Source organism: Chroicocephalus ridibundus, chromosome 3 (assembly GCF_963924245.1).
Source record: "Chroicocephalus ridibundus chromosome 3, bChrRid1.1, whole genome shotgun sequence".
NCBI classification, from domain to species: Eukaryota; Metazoa; Chordata; class Aves; order Charadriiformes; family Laridae; genus Chroicocephalus; species Chroicocephalus ridibundus.
Genome location: NC_086286.1, coordinates 94,027,782 through 94,045,217, shown reverse-complemented (window position 1 = coordinate 94,045,217; position 17,436 = coordinate 94,027,782). Strand labels below are relative to the sequence as shown.

At 40.3% G+C, this 17,436-nt stretch overlaps 1 protein-coding gene across 4 annotated transcripts in view; it reads left to right on the top strand.

Moving 5' to 3' along the window:
• Positions 1 to 17,436, top strand: part of MYO6 (myosin VI) — a 116,004-nt gene that overhangs the window by 27,821 nt on the left and 70,747 nt on the right. For all 4 annotated transcript variants that reach the window (XM_063330142.1, XM_063330141.1, XM_063330140.1 and 1 more), the window contains exons 2-4: positions 3,960 to 4,098; positions 11,037 to 11,106; positions 16,640 to 16,713. In XM_063330142.1, coding sequence (XP_063186212.1) covers positions 3,982 to 4,098; positions 11,037 to 11,106; positions 16,640 to 16,713 — 261 coding nt within the window. In that variant the 5' untranslated portion in view covers positions 3,960 to 3,981. The remainder of the gene's footprint in view (positions 1 to 3,959; positions 4,099 to 11,036; positions 11,107 to 16,639; positions 16,714 to 17,436) is intronic.

Here is a 17,436-nt window from a genome sequence, read left to right as displayed (position 1 = left end):
CAATATTATTAAACATTCTCCAAAAGAGGGAATAATAGTGCAGAAGTTAAATAAGACCTGGCAGGTGTTTTTCTTGCTGTTTTAATCTGGGGAGTGCAGTATAGTTTTGTCTTGCAAGTTGTTTGAACTGCTGGCTACTAGTGTTCAGCCAGTGATAAATGTGTTGAATCCTATTACTGGTAATTAAAGCAAGGTCTATTACTGCTTGCCAATTATGAAAATATAAAATGTGACATTTGAAGGAGTAGCTGTTAAGTTTACCAACTTCAGAGAAAGGCTTGTTTCATTACTGTCCTGCTCAACAGAGAGACAGACTCCAGTATGGAGTTCCTGGTCTCATTTCCTGCTGACTGTAGAAAGAGAAAAGGGTGGTTGGCTTCCCAGTTATAAGCATAACCTTTGTGAATTCTCTCCTTCGTCTTGGAAAAAGCCTTAATTGTGGAGACCAAAATGACCTAGCAACTTATAATCAACTAATTTAATCTTTTAATATACGTTGAGTACATATATACAAATACAAATGTGGAAGATAGCTCATTTTGGCCGCCTTTGTTTGGAAGCATCATTCAGGTGACTCCTTGTGTTTGGTGTTGCTCTCAAATGTGTTGCCTTAGCGCTGTTAGGCTGGATATGAGTCTTTTGGCTTTGATAGTTTTCAGAAACAGTGTGCTTTTTCAACAGTGTAGTGGAGTTGGCTGCGTGAAGGTTGGATGTAGGTGAATGCCCATGGGGAAAAAAAAGTTTGTTATTAGTGAGTGGGCTGTAACCAGACTGGGGCTCTATTTTTGCGGGGAAAATACAATTTGAAGGTTCTGCATCCAAATCTATATTTTTCCCAGTTTGTACTCTGTGATTTGTATGTTTTAATCAGTAAAGCATAGTTTCATGTTTAAAAAAGTGTTCTTTTCTTTTTCTAAGTGACTTACATCACGTAGTTGAACTTTGGATTTTTTTTTTTTTGTTTGTTTCTGTTCCCTTAATACACTGAGCTGGAGACCGGCTATTCAAGAGCAGGTTCGGGAATAGATTTCATGCGTCTGTCCCAAGGGCGACAGCCTATACATCAGATGGAAGGGTGGATAATAGAGCAGGTATGACCTGATAGGTTTCGGTATCCAATTTTAATGTGCTGCCTGTCAGAGTCCCAGCTGACAGAGATGGAGTGGTGCCAAAACCAAAATGTTACAACTGGGTTTGTGTCACTTCTCACGCGGAAGACTGTATTTATTAGAAGTAATTGTTCCATGAATAGCTAGTACACTCGCATTTAGATGCTTTCACCCAGTGGCTTCTTAGACGCTTGCAAAGCCTCAGGTATTTTTCTTAAACATGCATTTCCTGGTGGTGGCTGAATTCAGTCACCGCTCTGTCCTTCAGGAGGATTTTTTTAGCTTGTGACGCTCCTCTATCGTACTTTATTAATAAAGCATGAAGTAGGCTTAAGAATACACAAGAATGCAAAAACCCATCTCAGTGAGCGAAGCAGAAGCCTCCGGATGCTAATTGGGGAGGTTGGATTCTAACTTTTGGCAGAAATTTTGACAGTAATTTTGGAGTTTGTTTCTTGTGCGACATGGTTACATCCAGAGCCCTGGCTGTGCTACTTGGGATGTAAAAAAGAGCCTTGTTTTTAGTGGTTGTGTGGTGTATCACTTAAGTACTAATTTGAACTAGCATTTTAAAAGCAAATGATAGGCTTGTGAAGAAATGAAGGCCTGGTTATATCCAGAAATAAACTCAGCTGTTTAGCAACTGTGCCTGCGATGGCAGTTGTACTCAGAGGTCAGATCTGGCTAGAAAGAAAAAAAAATAAAAAAAATCCATAAAACTGTGGTGTATGCTAGGTCTGATTTACAATATCCTAAAGTAAAGAAAAAATGGCCAACAGCCAATTGTGAGTGAATACAGATGTTGTTTTACAGGATTTGTCATACAGTGCTGGCAACACATGATGGAGATGATGGTGTTTTGTAGAGTTCATGGATGCGGCAAAGAGCTTTGAAGTAAACAGAAGTGAATGTGATACTTGAGGTTTTAGAACATAAACGTACTATGAGTAGTTAAAAGAAGTTAATATGCTCCATTTATGAGAGAAAAATAAACCACAACTTTTCCTGTATTAAATATAATGTTTTAAATAGTGTGAATTGCGTGAGTAGAATATACTGGAACTATTTGTTATAATCTTCATGAGCTTCCTACGTCCCTAACTGCATTCATGGGGAAAGAAAATCTGAGTAAATTTAAACACAAAACCAGGCATCAGCACTAAATTAAGGACTCTATAGCTAGTTTTTTCAAGGTCTCTTCAGAACGCTACTTCATTTAAAAAATATTTGACATTGCTTTCTGAGTCTTTGCTTTAGAATTACTTTTTGTCTTCTATCATTTCACATGAAAGTTAACATCAAAATTGTCTTATTTCTTGACAAGTAAGATACTAAGACCAGCAGCATTCTCAAAGCGGTCAAAGCAAGCCTTTTCCTTCTCTTCAAACCTTTCTAAAGTCCTTGGAGGCAGCAAAAAGCAGGTCATGTGCAGCATGTCCTGACAGGTCCTCTGTGGGATAAGAGTGTCCTTTCCTGCTCATGGCTGTACAAGTTTCTGGTGGGCCGATGATGCTTTTTCCTTGTTGCTCCTTATGACAAAAGTGCCTGCAGCCTTCCCTGGTTGTGAGAAATTTCGGAGCTCCTTTTTCCTTCAGATGTGGGAAAAGAAAAATGTGGGACATGTTTCCTAGCTTACAGACTCTTGGAGTTTGCTGCCAGTCTTTTCTTTGCTGCTTGGCAGGCTTGTTTCCTTCATACTGAGAGGGGCAAGTTACACCTTGATGATATGAGATACTTTTTACAAATTTTGGAATCACTAAAACATGTCAGTTCAGTATGTGAATGAGTTCTGGAGGGGAGTAAGAAACAGCCAGGAGAAGTGAGCCTTTCAAGCTGTGGGGACTCCTTATTCTTATTAGGGTAAGGATTATAAAGCAGTTTGTTTTTTGGTTTTTGTTTTTTTAAAAAAAAAAAGGCAACTAATTCAGCATATTTAAAATGGCACCATTAGCCATTCAGAGTGTGCCAGTCCTGGCAGCTTTCCTGGTTAGTTCAATGAGCATTGCATGCAATCAAATACTCCTTTTAATTGGGAGCTTATTTAGCTCCATAACTTCGGGAGCTGACGGTTTGAATGTCTTGGCCTTTGCATCTGTTTCACTTGTGCATCATACAGTCCTCTGAAATAATTTTCACATCATATTTTTATAGAAAGTAAGGTTAATGTTCCTTGAGTTGTAATATTACAGTATGAGAGGTCAGTCTCTCAGAGGCTGTATGATAAATCAATCGGGACCAAATATATTTGTGGGTTATTTAAAGGCCATATGCCAGGCCACGCAAAAAGAATGGGCACAATCATTCGTCTCAAATGACAAGAAACTGGATTTCTGCTCACATGCCTCGACATGTGCCCACTGCAGAAATTCAAGTATTTGCACACCAAATCACGTACAGACAGGTATCCTTTAGTCATACGACCCACTGCATGCACGTAAAAATATATGTGTTTCTATACGTCTGTATACACGATGTGTACATATGTGGTCCTAGTATAGTCTTGGCTTTGAATTTGTCTTGTATTTCTGTTTTGATCTTGAGATAGACCCACTTTTTGGTTCACGAGTTACGGATATTGGGGAAAGATCTGCAGGGAGCCATCTGGGGACCCCACTCCCCCCCAGTTGATCTGTTTTTGAATCTTCTTCATACTCAAGTCTGAGGGTGTCCTTTGTAAGACAAGTGTCGCAGGTTGGAGAAAGGCTGGAAGAATCTTGTCCTGACAGGCCGGCCACTTCAATAGTAGGAATAAACATAGTAAAGTAAACTAAAGTCTGTATAGTGAATCCTGATAGCTTACTAAATTTGTATACAATTTTTTTTTTGTTTAATTTTTTTTTTTTCTTACAGGAAATACTGGATAGATCCCACAATGGAGGACGGGAAGCCCGTTTGGGCTCCACACCCAACTGATGGGTTTCAGATGGGGATGATTGTGGACATTGGCACTGACAACTTAACTATTGAACCTTTGCATCAGAAAGGCAAGGTAAGTGTCTCAAACGACGGAACAGAGAGAAACCTTATAAAAACTATTTTACCTGTAGGCTAAATCTTTGCCGATGTCTACGATTACACGCAGCCTGAAGGAGTGTAAAATAAGTTTTCTGTTCTACAGTTTGGCTAAGGGTCTTTGTTTAGCTTTAGCTTACGTTGCAAATGAAATATCACACTGATTAGAAGTGCATGTGTTCTGTCAGTTATCTGGTGTGTGTTGAGTACATGGTATCATAGAATAGTTTGGGTTGGAAGGGACCTTTAGAGGTCATCTAGTCAAAAAACCCTTGCAATGAGCAGGGACATCTCAGAGCCCTGTCCAACCTGACCATGAACTTTTCCAGGGATGGGACTTCTACCGCCTCTCTGTGCAACCTGTTCCACTGTTTCACCACCTTCATTGTAAAAAATTTCTTCCTTATATCTAGTCTAAATCTTCCCTCTTCTAGTTTAAAGCCATTACCCCTTGTTCTGTTGCAACAGGCCCTGCTAAAAAGTTTGTCCCTAGCCAGTTTGTTTCCTGTAGTCCTCCCTTTAAGTACTGGAAGGCTGCTTTACGGTCTCCCCGGAGCCTTCTCTTCTCCAGGCTGAACAGCCCCAACTCTCTCAACCTGTCCTCATAGGAGAGGTGCTCCAGCCCTCTGATCATCTCTGTGGCCCTCCTCTGGACCTGCTCCAACAGGTCCATGTCTTCCCTGTGTTGAGGGCTCCAGGACACCGTACTCCAAGTAGGGTCTCACGAGAGCAGAGTAGAGGGGGAGAATCACCTCCCTCGCCCTGCTGGCCATGCTTCTTTTGATGCAGCCCAGGATACTATTGGCTTTCTAGACTGCAAGCGCACATTGCCTGCTCACGTTGAGATTCTCATCCACCAGTACCCACAAGTCCTTCTCCTCAGGGCTGCTCTCAATCCCTTCATCCCTCAGCCTGTATTGATGCCGGGGTTTGTCCTGGCCCAGGTTCAGGACCCTTATGAAAGAGTGCAGGATTAAATCTCTGTAGCCATTTGTTTCAGTATCGTATACTTTATTTGTCTAAATTAGAGACTGGTTAATAGCCTGCTGTTGAGATTAGCATCTCTCTTTTCCCTTAAATGCATAGAGAGTGTCCTACAGGGGTGTCCTAGGCTCTGGCTTGGATTATACACCTTTACTGTTAGGCTGATGAAGATTGAGAGATGAATCCTCTTACCTCAAGTACCTTGGGAAGTAACATGCTGTCAAACAAAGGTCCTATGGAATTGCTACATCAAATTAAAGGCAAAATAATTAAAATAACATCCTAATTCATCATAATTAATGTGTTCCGACTGCTTCATTTATCATGACATCTTTCAGATTCAGTATGTTGTAATTAAATGTCAGTTTTTGTAGGAAGCACCTTGTATCTGTCAATTATCCTAATTCAGATGGTCAGCATCCTGGTTTTTACTAGCTGATAGAAGCTCAGACACGGTTTTAGAAGTTGTGATTTTGGTCTTTGTGAATATGTGATGTGTGCCCTTTCTAACAATTTTGTCCTTTCTGGTATGGAAAGACAAAATGTTTTTTGTTACTTCTTTTTTCACGCCAACAATAGTGGAGGATGCCTTGTTACAGGTCAAAAGGTTGTGCAGCAGCCCTTCCTTTTGGGGGAATGTTTATAAGCTTTCTTTTTTCTGCATCTTGGAGAGGAAGTTGATTTTGCTTTCCTTAGTAATATAAAGTAAGTGCAAGGTCTGATTTTTGTGTGAGAGATGAAGTCTGTAGGTTTAGTAGCAGTAGTATGCATTCTTCAGTTTGGGGAAGAGCAAAATTGTTCAGACAAGAATATTAAATATTCCAAAGCTATGGCTAAGTAGTCTTTAACTGACTGAAATGATTTTGACCCCCACTGCTATTTCTGTTTCTATTCCCAATGTCTCCGATGTGGTAAAGAGCAGAAGTCTGTATATTGAAACAGAAGCAGGCAATAAGGAGATTCCTGAGGCGGTATTTATTTCTAACATAACGCTTCTTTCAGGGAATATATTTTTTTTTAAATGTATTTTTTAAAAAATTTATTTAAAAAAAATATCCTAGAGTACAAATATTTTGCTGCATGGTTCACTAAAAACAATCTCTTTTGTCTAGAAAGTTTGTTGTCCTGCTGTTGGATGTTTTCCTGAATTAAGCAGATCAGTTAAGGGCCTAATGTTCATTCACCTAAGGGAACAAGCACTTCACAGTTTAAATACCACAGAGATTATGGTTCTATATTTCTAATTATCAAACTTCTTTATATTAATAGAGATGGAGTAAAACATTTTCTTGATTACCTTCTCAGTCTTTTCAAGGTGTCATTGATTGCTTTTTATAGTGAAATGTTTCTCATTGCTTTTTGTCTTTTTAAGACGACTCTGTTCTTGCGCTCTTAGACCATTAATTTGAAGTAGTCAGCATTAATACCCATTATTATCAACGTTGTTTACTTAAAATGATAGTTCAAAAGTGCTCTTCGGTAAGAAGGAGTGATCCAGCAGCTCCAGAGTTGCCCGTGATAATTACAGGGAGGAGAGCAGTAACCTGATCTTGTAAACATATCCAGGCAGTGTAACTTATTATTATTTTTTAATCTGGGTCATTAACATGTCATATGTATTCTCTGTAGGCGCTGGTAGCTTACCAGAGATCACAGACTGAAAAGGAAATGTGTATGCATATGCTTGATGATTGCCTTTTATACCACCTAATGGTTAATTAAAAAATATAGTTAATAACTGCAATAAATGCTGCAAGGCACCAGTTTGATGATGTCTTAAAATCCTCCCTCCCTTCCCCACCTGTAGCTAGCTTCTGGCATTGCAGAATGGCAGCGTCTCAGCTCTGCCCACCGAGCTGTGCCTGACATGGCAAACGAGGTCAGAGAACGCATCCACCTGAAAAATGAAGAAGTGGAAAGTTTTCAGGATGGCAGCAAGCAGTGGCAGGAGGACAAGGACCTGAGGCCAGCGTGACCATAGATTGCTTTGTATTATGAAACCAGGTTACCCAGTCCAGACTGGGTGAAGGTAGTTGGCCAACATACTGATTTACTTACAAACCAGCAATAGCAGTTTTGGGTGCCGCAGCCCATACGGAGTTAACAGCAGCATTTACATTTCTGTGCGGAGGCTGTGTGTCTAAAGAGAGGTGGAGACCTGAGTCACCCAGCCTGCGCTGTACAGAGAAGAGTAATCCAAGCTGCAGGAGCATGTTATCAGAACAGAGGATGCATGTGTTACATGGTGGGAGCTACTTCCCGAAAACTAGATCATCGGCTTGCAAGGCTGATAAATGCTACGACTGGAAAGAAAACAGAGAAACCGGAGAGGGGTTTGCTAATGAGCATGGTCCCACCTAGGGCTGGAGTGCTGCCCTGAGGATGGGCTCTGGACCGGAGTGGGGCTGGCGGCCCTTGCCCATGTCCCACCAGCAGTTCCACGCTGGTGTACAAAGGAAGGAGGCAGGTAGAAAGGCAGCCAGTTGTTAAACTCAACTAGTATTACATTTACACTTCTACTCGGGGCGTACTTTTCGGAACTTACTGGGAATCATAACCTCAGATCCTGTTGCATATATCTTATTTTGTTGTGTTGCTTGATGCTGTAACAGGGCAGATGACAGTGAAATTGCCAAACAGAGAATTTACTCTTTTCCTGGAGGTCCGAAATCTAAGTAAAGCCATTAGGAAGAGATGCCTTGGAGGGATTTGCATCGTGAGATACCATCCCAGTACCCTCATGGCGCTGAGGGGTGCAGGCATTCCTTAGAGCATCAGCAGTAAGGAGTTTTTGGCAGTCACTGGGAAGGCATGTGGTGCTGCAGGCACCCGCTGACGCTCCTCCTGCGGTCAACTGAGAGGCACCTTATGGCTCTGCGCCAGTTCTGAGGGGTCATGGGGGGCTTTATGGGGCATCTGCTCTGGTATGCTGTGAATAACCAGAAAGGTATTTTTCTAGGCTAAGTATAAATGAATAAATGTACTTTGAAAGTAAGGATCAGAATGTCCAAAGTTCAGTGTTTCAAGCTAAGGGTTGGAGTTTGGGTTTTTTTTTTGTTTTGTTTTGTTTTTTTAGCGGCGAGCGCAGCTCGCTTGCGCAAATGAGACATGTTTTTGTCTTTCTTACACGCTGTTTGTACTGCTTTAGGTTGGTTTGTGAAATACAGCTGAGAGTAAGGATGTCTCATGTCTGTATCTGGAAGGTATAAAGGGAGACGTGGTTACACATATTGGATTACATGGTAGAAAGAAGATCCTGCTTGAATGGAAAGATATCTTTTTTCACTCATCTGGTTTCTGGGAGAATAGTTAAGATTGCCATTGGATTTCAAGGGCTGCTTCATTACAAAGAGGGGAAAAAAAACTCTACAAAACCCCTTAAACCCTGTGTTGCCTTCTGAGACTTTAGTGTCTGATACAATTAACACCCTCACCATTGTCTTAGAACGAGTTATTGCGGAACCATGCCTTAATGCAAAAGTCTTCCACCAAATGTCCAAAGTGTTTTCTCCTTACAATAGATGTTTTAAAAAAAATAAATAAATGGGACAACATAGTAAAGAATTTCTTTGGGTAACTTTTTATCGACAGCCCTGGGTTACCTTGCCCATTTTCCTATTTAATATATTAGATTTTAATAGTAATTGGCAATACTCAGAGCTCTGCACATCTAGGTAACGTACTACATAGTAGCTAACCTACATAACAAGTAATCACCTTACATAAAGCAGTCCAGCTGTTAAACAGGGGAGTGAAATTCTTTGTTGATGTAGTTGAAACTAGGCTTCATGTTCCGATTTTAAAAAAGTCGAGCAGAAAAACATCAGCTTTTAGATAACTCGTCTTCATACTGCTTATTTGTTCTATCGCTTTTGAAATAGTCTAGAAATGAATTCACAATTCACATGGAGTGAAAAAAAAATGGAGGAGGCCATAATACAGCATGAGTTCTCATTATTTTTTTCATTGAAATTTATCTTGGATCAGAAGGCTGAGTGGTGAGGCCACTGAAAAAGCTCTTCCTTCCTCTTCTGGGATAGATCTGGTATGTCTGGGTTTAGATCCGTGAAATGTTAAAGTATCAGAGCTCTGTTAAGAGTCTTACAGAATAGCTGGATATCGTGTTCATTCTCTCCTGTGGAAAAAAAAATAATGTCTCTTTTAGTGGTTAAAACATGGGTTACACATCAGTAGACAAGAACAAGAAGTGAAGTTAGATTTTCAGGGAGCCAGTCATGCTCTTTTTAAACTTTTCCACTGTTTCATGCACAGTGAACTGCTTACGTGGGAGACTGTTGTGTTCAAATATATCTTTACCCAATGAGATGCACCTTTATTGTTGACAAACTCGTGGAGAAAATTATTAGGATAATATGTTCTAACTGCAATATTGTGAGAGAGAGGAAAGAAGGGGGAGGAATGTCTGCCCTGCTAAAACTCTGAATAGCAGCTGGCAACTTTCTGAGGTAGGTAAAGACGTTCAGCTCCTTCACAGCTCCGCCAGGCTTTGATAAAGAATATTTTGGAGGAAGGTGGCCTGATGGACGTTCAGACATTCCAGTGTCATCGAGCAGCTCTGTTTCCCTTGGCAAAACTTCTTGTGCATATTTTTCTGCGTTAGATCCTGATAAGGGAATGACAAAATACAATTTATTATGACTACTAATTGTATACTTTATGATAACTTTGTAGGGAAAGGATATCATAGACTTATGTTTTCTGCCTGGCAGCAATTAGTTCTGCTTCAAGACATTTTTAACCCTTCCCCCTTCAAAGGCAGTTGGAATTTGTGGCTGTTCATGGTGATGTAGGATAGAAGAGCTCACGTATTGCATCTGTTGCACTGAGGTGAAGACAAGCAAATTGCTGTATTTCTCGTAAACTTCCACGTGAGGTGTTTCTCATGGGACTGTCTTGCTGAATACAATGTTTAACAAGCAAACATGTTTGTTTATTAAGGTCATTCTTTAGATCCAGTTGGTTGCCTTTCAAATATTAGACTAGACTTCTTGTCTCCATTTCCACGGGGAAAAGGAGCCTGTGCCTGCAGCAGCATGGCGGCTGTCGTCTTTAATTGGTACAACAGGGTTTTTGTTCATTCATAGGTAGTGCAAACAAGCTATTACTACGGTAAACAAAAAAGTATAATTAAGAACCTACCTCTTACAATACTTATTTTTGTGCAGATGCTGTAATGTGTGTGTGCTAGGATGTTTTTCCTTCCTTTTTACAACAACTTAAATTATGATTTCTGGAGAATAAAGAAGAAACAAAGTCGCTTTTGTTACGAATTTTTCCAGTTGGATGTGAACACTTGATAAATAGCTGTTCTGTATAACTGGAATACAAGGGTTGAAGGAAGGTCTTATTTTACTTTAGTATTGATTTATTGAAGAAAAAACTCCCAACAAGCAACAACCAAAGCTACAGTATTTGGGGATACAGGGGATGTTATGTATGGAACACTTTAGGTAGGAGTGTTTAAAACCACTGTATGATAATGACAGCACAGTCCTTCGACTGAACAAATTATTTGGTTTTTATTCTTTGTGCTTCGTCACAAAACTGAGGAAGTTGTGTGTCCTTTGCAGTGCTGTTCCCTTTATAGTACTTTTTTTTTTTTAATCCTTATTTTCTATATTACACAATATTACATGCAGTTTTGGAAATTAACATCAAATATTATGGCAATAAAAATATATATTACAGTGAATGCATTTTTATAATGTAGTGCAGTAACGTAAATGCAGCAGCTCCTATCTGCACCCGATAACTCAGTAAAATTTCCAATGCCAAAGTATCAAGCTGGCAACTTCATTTTAAACCATTCACAGTTACAGTGCACTCACTTGTGTCATCACATCAGGCATCTTTGAACTATATTTCTATTTTTATGGAACTCTGACAATGTTAATATTTATCATCTAACAGACTTTCCAGGCTGCTATCAATCAAGTGTTTCCTGCGGAAGAAGACAGCAAAAAGGATGTAGAAGATAATTGTAAGTTACAAATTTAAAATAAATTATGCATTTGAAAAAAAAAATCTGTATAGAAGAGAATATTGCCCCTTACAAGCTTCCTGTTTCTTCCTTGTAGTCTTTGTTTTGCTTCTTTGCTTGAATTTATGTATGACCTCTACTAGTCCTTTAAACTGCTTAAAGTAAGCCCATTATAAACATAATTTATGTGGTTTTTAGTTTTCAGTTGAACACTTTAGAGGAAGTCATAGTTACATTATTCCCACATACAACTGTTACCTGGTTTCAGATATGTATCAGATGTCACCTAACTGCACCGGGATCAGCTGTGTTCAGCATTATGGGGGTTAACTATCTCTTTTACAGTGCAGCAAAAGAATTAGTTATTTTATCAGCAGCTGTATTGTACAGCATTTTCCTGCATGTAACCCATTTCTCAGACAGCGTTCCTATGGAAGTACAGGTAATTGAACGTAAATTTTAAGATAACCTTCCCAAAACCAGACAGGAATCGGGACAAATTGGGGCCACTGGTAAAGGAAATAGGTTATAGTGAATTGGATACAGGAGTACTGCTGGAGATGGAGTTTTGAGGTGGACTTGTGTAATGAACTTCAGTGTTGATCCACAGGGCTTTTATTTTGTTAAATATTTTCTAGTTAGATGTGTGGAAACAAATACGGTATTCAAATCTGGGGAGAGGGGAGAGAGCACCAAGAAAAAAGACGAGTAAGCGCTAGCATCAGCTTTCAGAGAACTGTTAAACAAATATCTTGCTGCTGTTGCTCTGGGTGAGCAAATCACAGAGACTCTCCTGTCTTCAAAACCCGATGAAGGCAATTTTTTTTTAAACATTTCCCATGGTGTTTACTGGTTGGTGGAAAATACCAATAACTTTGTAAATGGTGGGCAAAAGTATCTTCTATTGTTCATAATTTAAAATAGAGGCTAGGACTTTGAAAGTTGTTTAGGTGATTATTTAACCACAATTCCTGTTTTGGAATAGGGGTTAGTATTTATATCCCGTGACAGGAAGTACAGCTGTTACAGCTGCTCCATAAGGAACAAGAAGATGAGATCTGAGGCTTATGGTCTGACTTAGGTCGTGCGGTGTCATCATGGGTGGAACCAAGCTGGTATCCTTGTTTCCAGTCGCTTATATTTTTGCAATCATTATGTGGGTTGAAACTTTGTGAAGTTAGTATCTGTATTCTCTGCGCGTGATGATTGTTAGGGAAATGCACTTAATCTGTGTATCTATCACAGGGATTTTACTGAGGTGTCCTGGCACTTCCCTGTCCCAGTCAGGGAATTGAAATTTGTAGTGAGATCATGAACGTAATTTGAGATTCCAGCAAAATACTATTCAGTTAAGTTAAAACAGTCTTCCTATCAGAGAAAATGTTTTATTTGGCTTACTGATTAAAATATAAAACTTAAAAACGCTTTTTCCAGTAATCCTCTCTGTATCAAACATTATTTTGAGATTTTTCTAACATATTCTCACTTTTTGTTCGCTAGTTAAGGTTTATTTACAAGATGTGTAACCCAAGTTCATTTTCCTTCCTGTCAGAGAGAATTTGCGTGGAGCATCTTTGATCGTTAAGAATAAACTTAAAATAAAATACTGAGTGCTTTCAGTCTCTCCTTATAATGCTGTTCTGAAAAATCATGAAAGACTAGTTAAATCATACACTTACTATTCCAACCTGTGCTTTAGTGATTAACTCCCTTCTAGGAATTAAGTTGCTGAAGTATTGCTTTTCTGCACCCTTAGTCTTTCATATCGCAAATGGACTAGCTGCAAGAGACACCTTTTTGAGAATCTAGCCCTTCCTCAAATGTGAATTTTCAGTAAAGATTGCAAGCAATACAGAGATAAAAGTTTTTTGTGATTCACACTCCTCTTCTGCTCCTCTCAAACCCAACTCAGTGTTGGGGGGGTTGTCACTGTATGTAGAATTTGTATTTTTTATGGCCAAAGATTTTTTTTTTTTTTTTTTTTTATTTCTGAGGTGAAACAATTTTTAAAAAAAATTAAGGGTGGCAGTGTATCAGATAAGAATCTTGAAAAAAAATAATACATTTCTACAAATGCAGAGCCTTGTAATTACTTGATAAATTTATTTTCCATACAAACCCTCCTTCATTGTGTGTGCAGGAGAGCCAGTGTGAGTATATTTGATATTGGTATTTCCTAGCTTTTAGTGCCTGACTTCAATTCTGTGAACTTTTTGTGTGTGTGTAAGTAAATGTATGGACTACTAAATGTACATACATACACTGGTTATATTTAGGCATGAGCCACATGAATATTCAGAACTCTCTCTCCGGTGACTTCCTTTGCCTGTGGATATGGATGCCTCTTCTAAAGGATTTATTCTAAACAAGATGCGTTTCGAAGTTGCTGACATAAGCCTTAGTTTGCATGTCTTGAGTGAAGGCAGCAATGTTCCCTTGGGATGCAAGCTCCCATTACGCACCAAGTCTGCAGGTTTAACTGCTTTAACAGGGACTTGCTAGGAGAGTACTGGGGATGCACTGAGATCTGGGGTCCTTTGTTGTTTAGATAATTATCAAGTTTTTATTAGGATGCTTAACTGATGACTGTTTCCTTTAAAACATACTGCAAACCCTGTGACGTTCTTATGAAGATACAGTCAAGGGAGAGGATTCGTTCTTTAAGTGTATGTAGACAATTACTGTATAGTAGTTCCCCAGCTCAATACTGAGTGTCCAAATGACTTAAAAAATTAGCAAACGTCAAAAGTTAACACCCTGCCCCCCCACCAAAGCATACACAAGGGGAGAAGGAGATTTTAACTTTCATTAGAGCAAGCAGAAATTTCTGTTTCTGGCCTGTCTCCTTGTAATGTGACTTTCTCTTGGGATGACTTTGTTAAAAAAGGTGAAGGTGGAAAGAGGTTTGTGGTCCCAACACCATGTTCTCAGCCACGTGGACTGAGTGTGCCAGTAGTGTGCCCAGGTAGCCAAGGTGGCCAACAGCATCCTGGCCTGTATCAGGAACAGTGTGGCCAGCAGGACTAGGGAAGTGATCGTCCACCTGTACTCGGCACTGATGAGGCCCTGCCTCAAATACTGTGTCCAGTTTTGGGCCCCTCGCCACAAGAAAGACACTGAGGTGCTGGAGCGAGTCCAGAGAAGGGTAACAAAGCTGGTGAGGGGTGTGGAAAACAAGTCTTATGAGGAGCAGCTGAGGGAGCTGCGTTTTTTTAGTCTGGAGAAAAGGAGGCTAAGGGGGGAGACCTTATCACTCTGTATAACCTCCTTTCAGGGTGGGGGTCGGTCTCTTCTCCCAAGTAACAAGTGATAGGACAAGAGGAAATGGCCTCAAGTTGCAGAAGGGGAGGTTTAGACTGGGTATTTCTACAGCGAAGGGGTTATCAAGCATTGGAGCAGGCTGCCTGGGGAAGTGGTGGAATCGCTATCCCTGGAGGTATTTAAAAGATGTGTAGAAGTCATGCTTAGGGACATGGTTTAGTGATGGTTTTTGTCAGTGTTAGGTCAATGGTTGGACTTGATCATCTTAAAGGTCCCTTCCAACCTAGACGATTCTGTGATTCTATGGAGAGAGGAGGAGGAGAAGTCCTGCACTTGGGTGCCTCTCTACCAGCAACTGCGCGGTGCGTGGGTGGTGTGGGTCTGCTGGGCTGGCAGGGAAAGGCCACGGTGATGGGGACCAGCCTGCTGCTTCATGAAGGTACCGTGCACACTCCCCATTCCAAGGCTGTTGTGATACAAAGGGAGATTTTGCTTAGCCTAAAGCTAAAGCGTGCCTTGTGTGCCTCTGCCAACACAGGGATGTGCATGCAAGGGATTTTGTGGAGGAAGAGGGTTTTTTCTAAACAACCCAGAAGTTGCAGGGTCCTTTGAGAAGCATGAACGATTCTGACAGTTTGAAGCAAAGCTGTACTTGGTCACGTAAGGGAAGAAGGGGCTGTTACTCAGTGGAGCTACGCAAGCCAGAGGGAGGCTGCAAATGGCTGCTGAACCTGCCTCTGCTTCAGGCCGATCTGGCGTCAGGGGTGTGAGGCAGGGCCACTCCTCGGCCCTCTGCGGAAGGAAGGGGGAAAGATTGAAGATGAAAACACAGAGGCTCTTGAGATGCTCCCATTATCCTTTGTCAGTATCTTTTGGTTCATCAGGAAGAGCCTTGAAGGAGATGTTAAGAGCTGCTTACTGAGCTTCAGGCATCCTTGCAGGGCGAGGTGGCCGGGCAGGTTGACTTCAGGTCATAAGAACTGGCAGCCCATCCTGCACATTTGTGTAAATAAGTTGGAATACATTTTCCCCTGCTGGAGACCTCGAGAAAGGGCATTGGTCCAACTCGGTCCAACTTGAGAAATAACTTTGTTGGTCATTACAGACGAGACGTGTGTCTGTGGCCCTTGCATGAAGAGCAGGATAGCGGTTACAATTACAGGCACGGTGCTTACTCCATCAACAGTAGTCAGATGTATACAACTTCTTACGTGACGCTAATACTGTAAGGTTTACCAGTATGGTAGTCAGTCAGTTGTAACTAGACAAAACAGTGTTGTGCACTTGAATATTAAGCAGTGAAAAAAAGAGGATTGAGCATATTTTGAAAACAGAAGCTGTGTAATGAGTAGTGCCCTTAGTTGGTTTAGGGATAATGTTTTTAATATTGTTACAATGGGAACTGGTAATGACCTCTGTAATTAATGCTACCAAAATTTTCCAATGCTTTGTAGCTGAAAACAAGAACCAGCTTTGCCAGAATGCGAACCTGTATGGTCTGAAGCTTTATGTGCGTACCCGCTCGCTGCCTTGAGCCGCTGCCTTGTAACGTTTCAGTAGAGTTGGTTTGGTTATTTTATATTAACAAGCTAAGAAAAAAAAATAGATAGGTTTTGTTTTGTTAACATTTTTTTTTCCTCCCCCTACCATTTTCTTTGAGGAGGCCTAGTAGCAATGAAATTCAGATTGAAACACAAGAGGTTGCACTGGTGCCTGGTGTTGGAGTGATGCTTGCTGCTGCCTCTAGGACAGTATGTCCCCATTGAATCAGTGAATATTAATATCTAAAAATCACCAGGAGACAGTAGTTATTCTAAAGGTCCATTAGATGATATTACCCTGTGGACACTGTGGCAGAGATTGGAGTGGGGAGCTGGAAGGAAGGAAGGAAAAGGTTGGTATTAGGGATTTTGGTAGGCACCAGTTTCTGTGTTTATGGGACGGCGTGGAGAGAGACGCACCATATTTGTCTGAAAGGCTGGTAAAAGGGAGCCTACGCTGAGCAGGGCCTGTGTCAAGTCTCCTGCAGTCCAGTTCCTTGTTCAGCAACTCTCTGTAGCTCCAGTTGTAGAGTAAAGAGCAGGTCTACGGTTTTTAAAACATATATTGAATCAGCAGTTCTGCCTCAAGACAGTGTAAAGAAATGATAGGACTAAAATATAACCAAAGAGAGGGGAAGTAAAATTCCCAGTAATCCTAAAATTTTGTGGTTTGGCTGTACGTGAAGCTAGTCCTGAGCCCTTAATGGTATATGATTGTCTTTTACTTGCAGGTTCCCTTATGTATCTAAATGAAGCCACTCTCCTTCACAATATCAAAGTTCGGTACAGTAAGGACAGAATTTACGTAAGTATTATGTCATGACCACCGGTCTAATGATGTCCTTTAAAAAAATAAACAAAACAAGTGTTTACAATTCTGTTTTTTCCTATAACAGAAAGTAAACAGAAATGGTAACGCTGGAAGTTTAGGAGGTTTAACAGAAAGTAAACAGAAATGGTAACGCTGGAAGTTTAGGAGGTTTAGGCCTTTCTTTTTTTTTTTTTTTTTTTTTTTTTTTTACATTATACCTTGTTTGAGATCTGAATCACATTAATCACATTAATGTTAGCTAATTTTTATCAGGCAGAGCAATAGATTTTTCTCTACATGACTGTTCGTGTGCAACCATAGCACAGCGTTGTATCATAAAGGTCTGTTCCAACAGGTAACTTACTTCGGCAGTAGAGTGGCTGTTAACAAAGATAGTTTTCTTTCTTCATTATTTTTGAACGAAGCAAACAGGTGCCGTCTTTGACACCTCCTAGCTCAGATGTCCATCTTAATCTTTTATATTGCTATCAAATTGCCTAATTGTACTTAATGAATTCTGACTAAATTACATTTTGTCCTTGCCATCTGCCCGGACACTGACAGCTGTGAAATAGAAGAAAGATAAGAGTTTTCTTTCTTTCTCATTTTTTCTTCTAATAGAAAGCTGGTGATGATACAAAGTACTTCTACATATTTTCTAAGTGTCTGTGTTAAAATAATCAACTTTTGTGTTACCATACTGTTCTAAAGTGAATT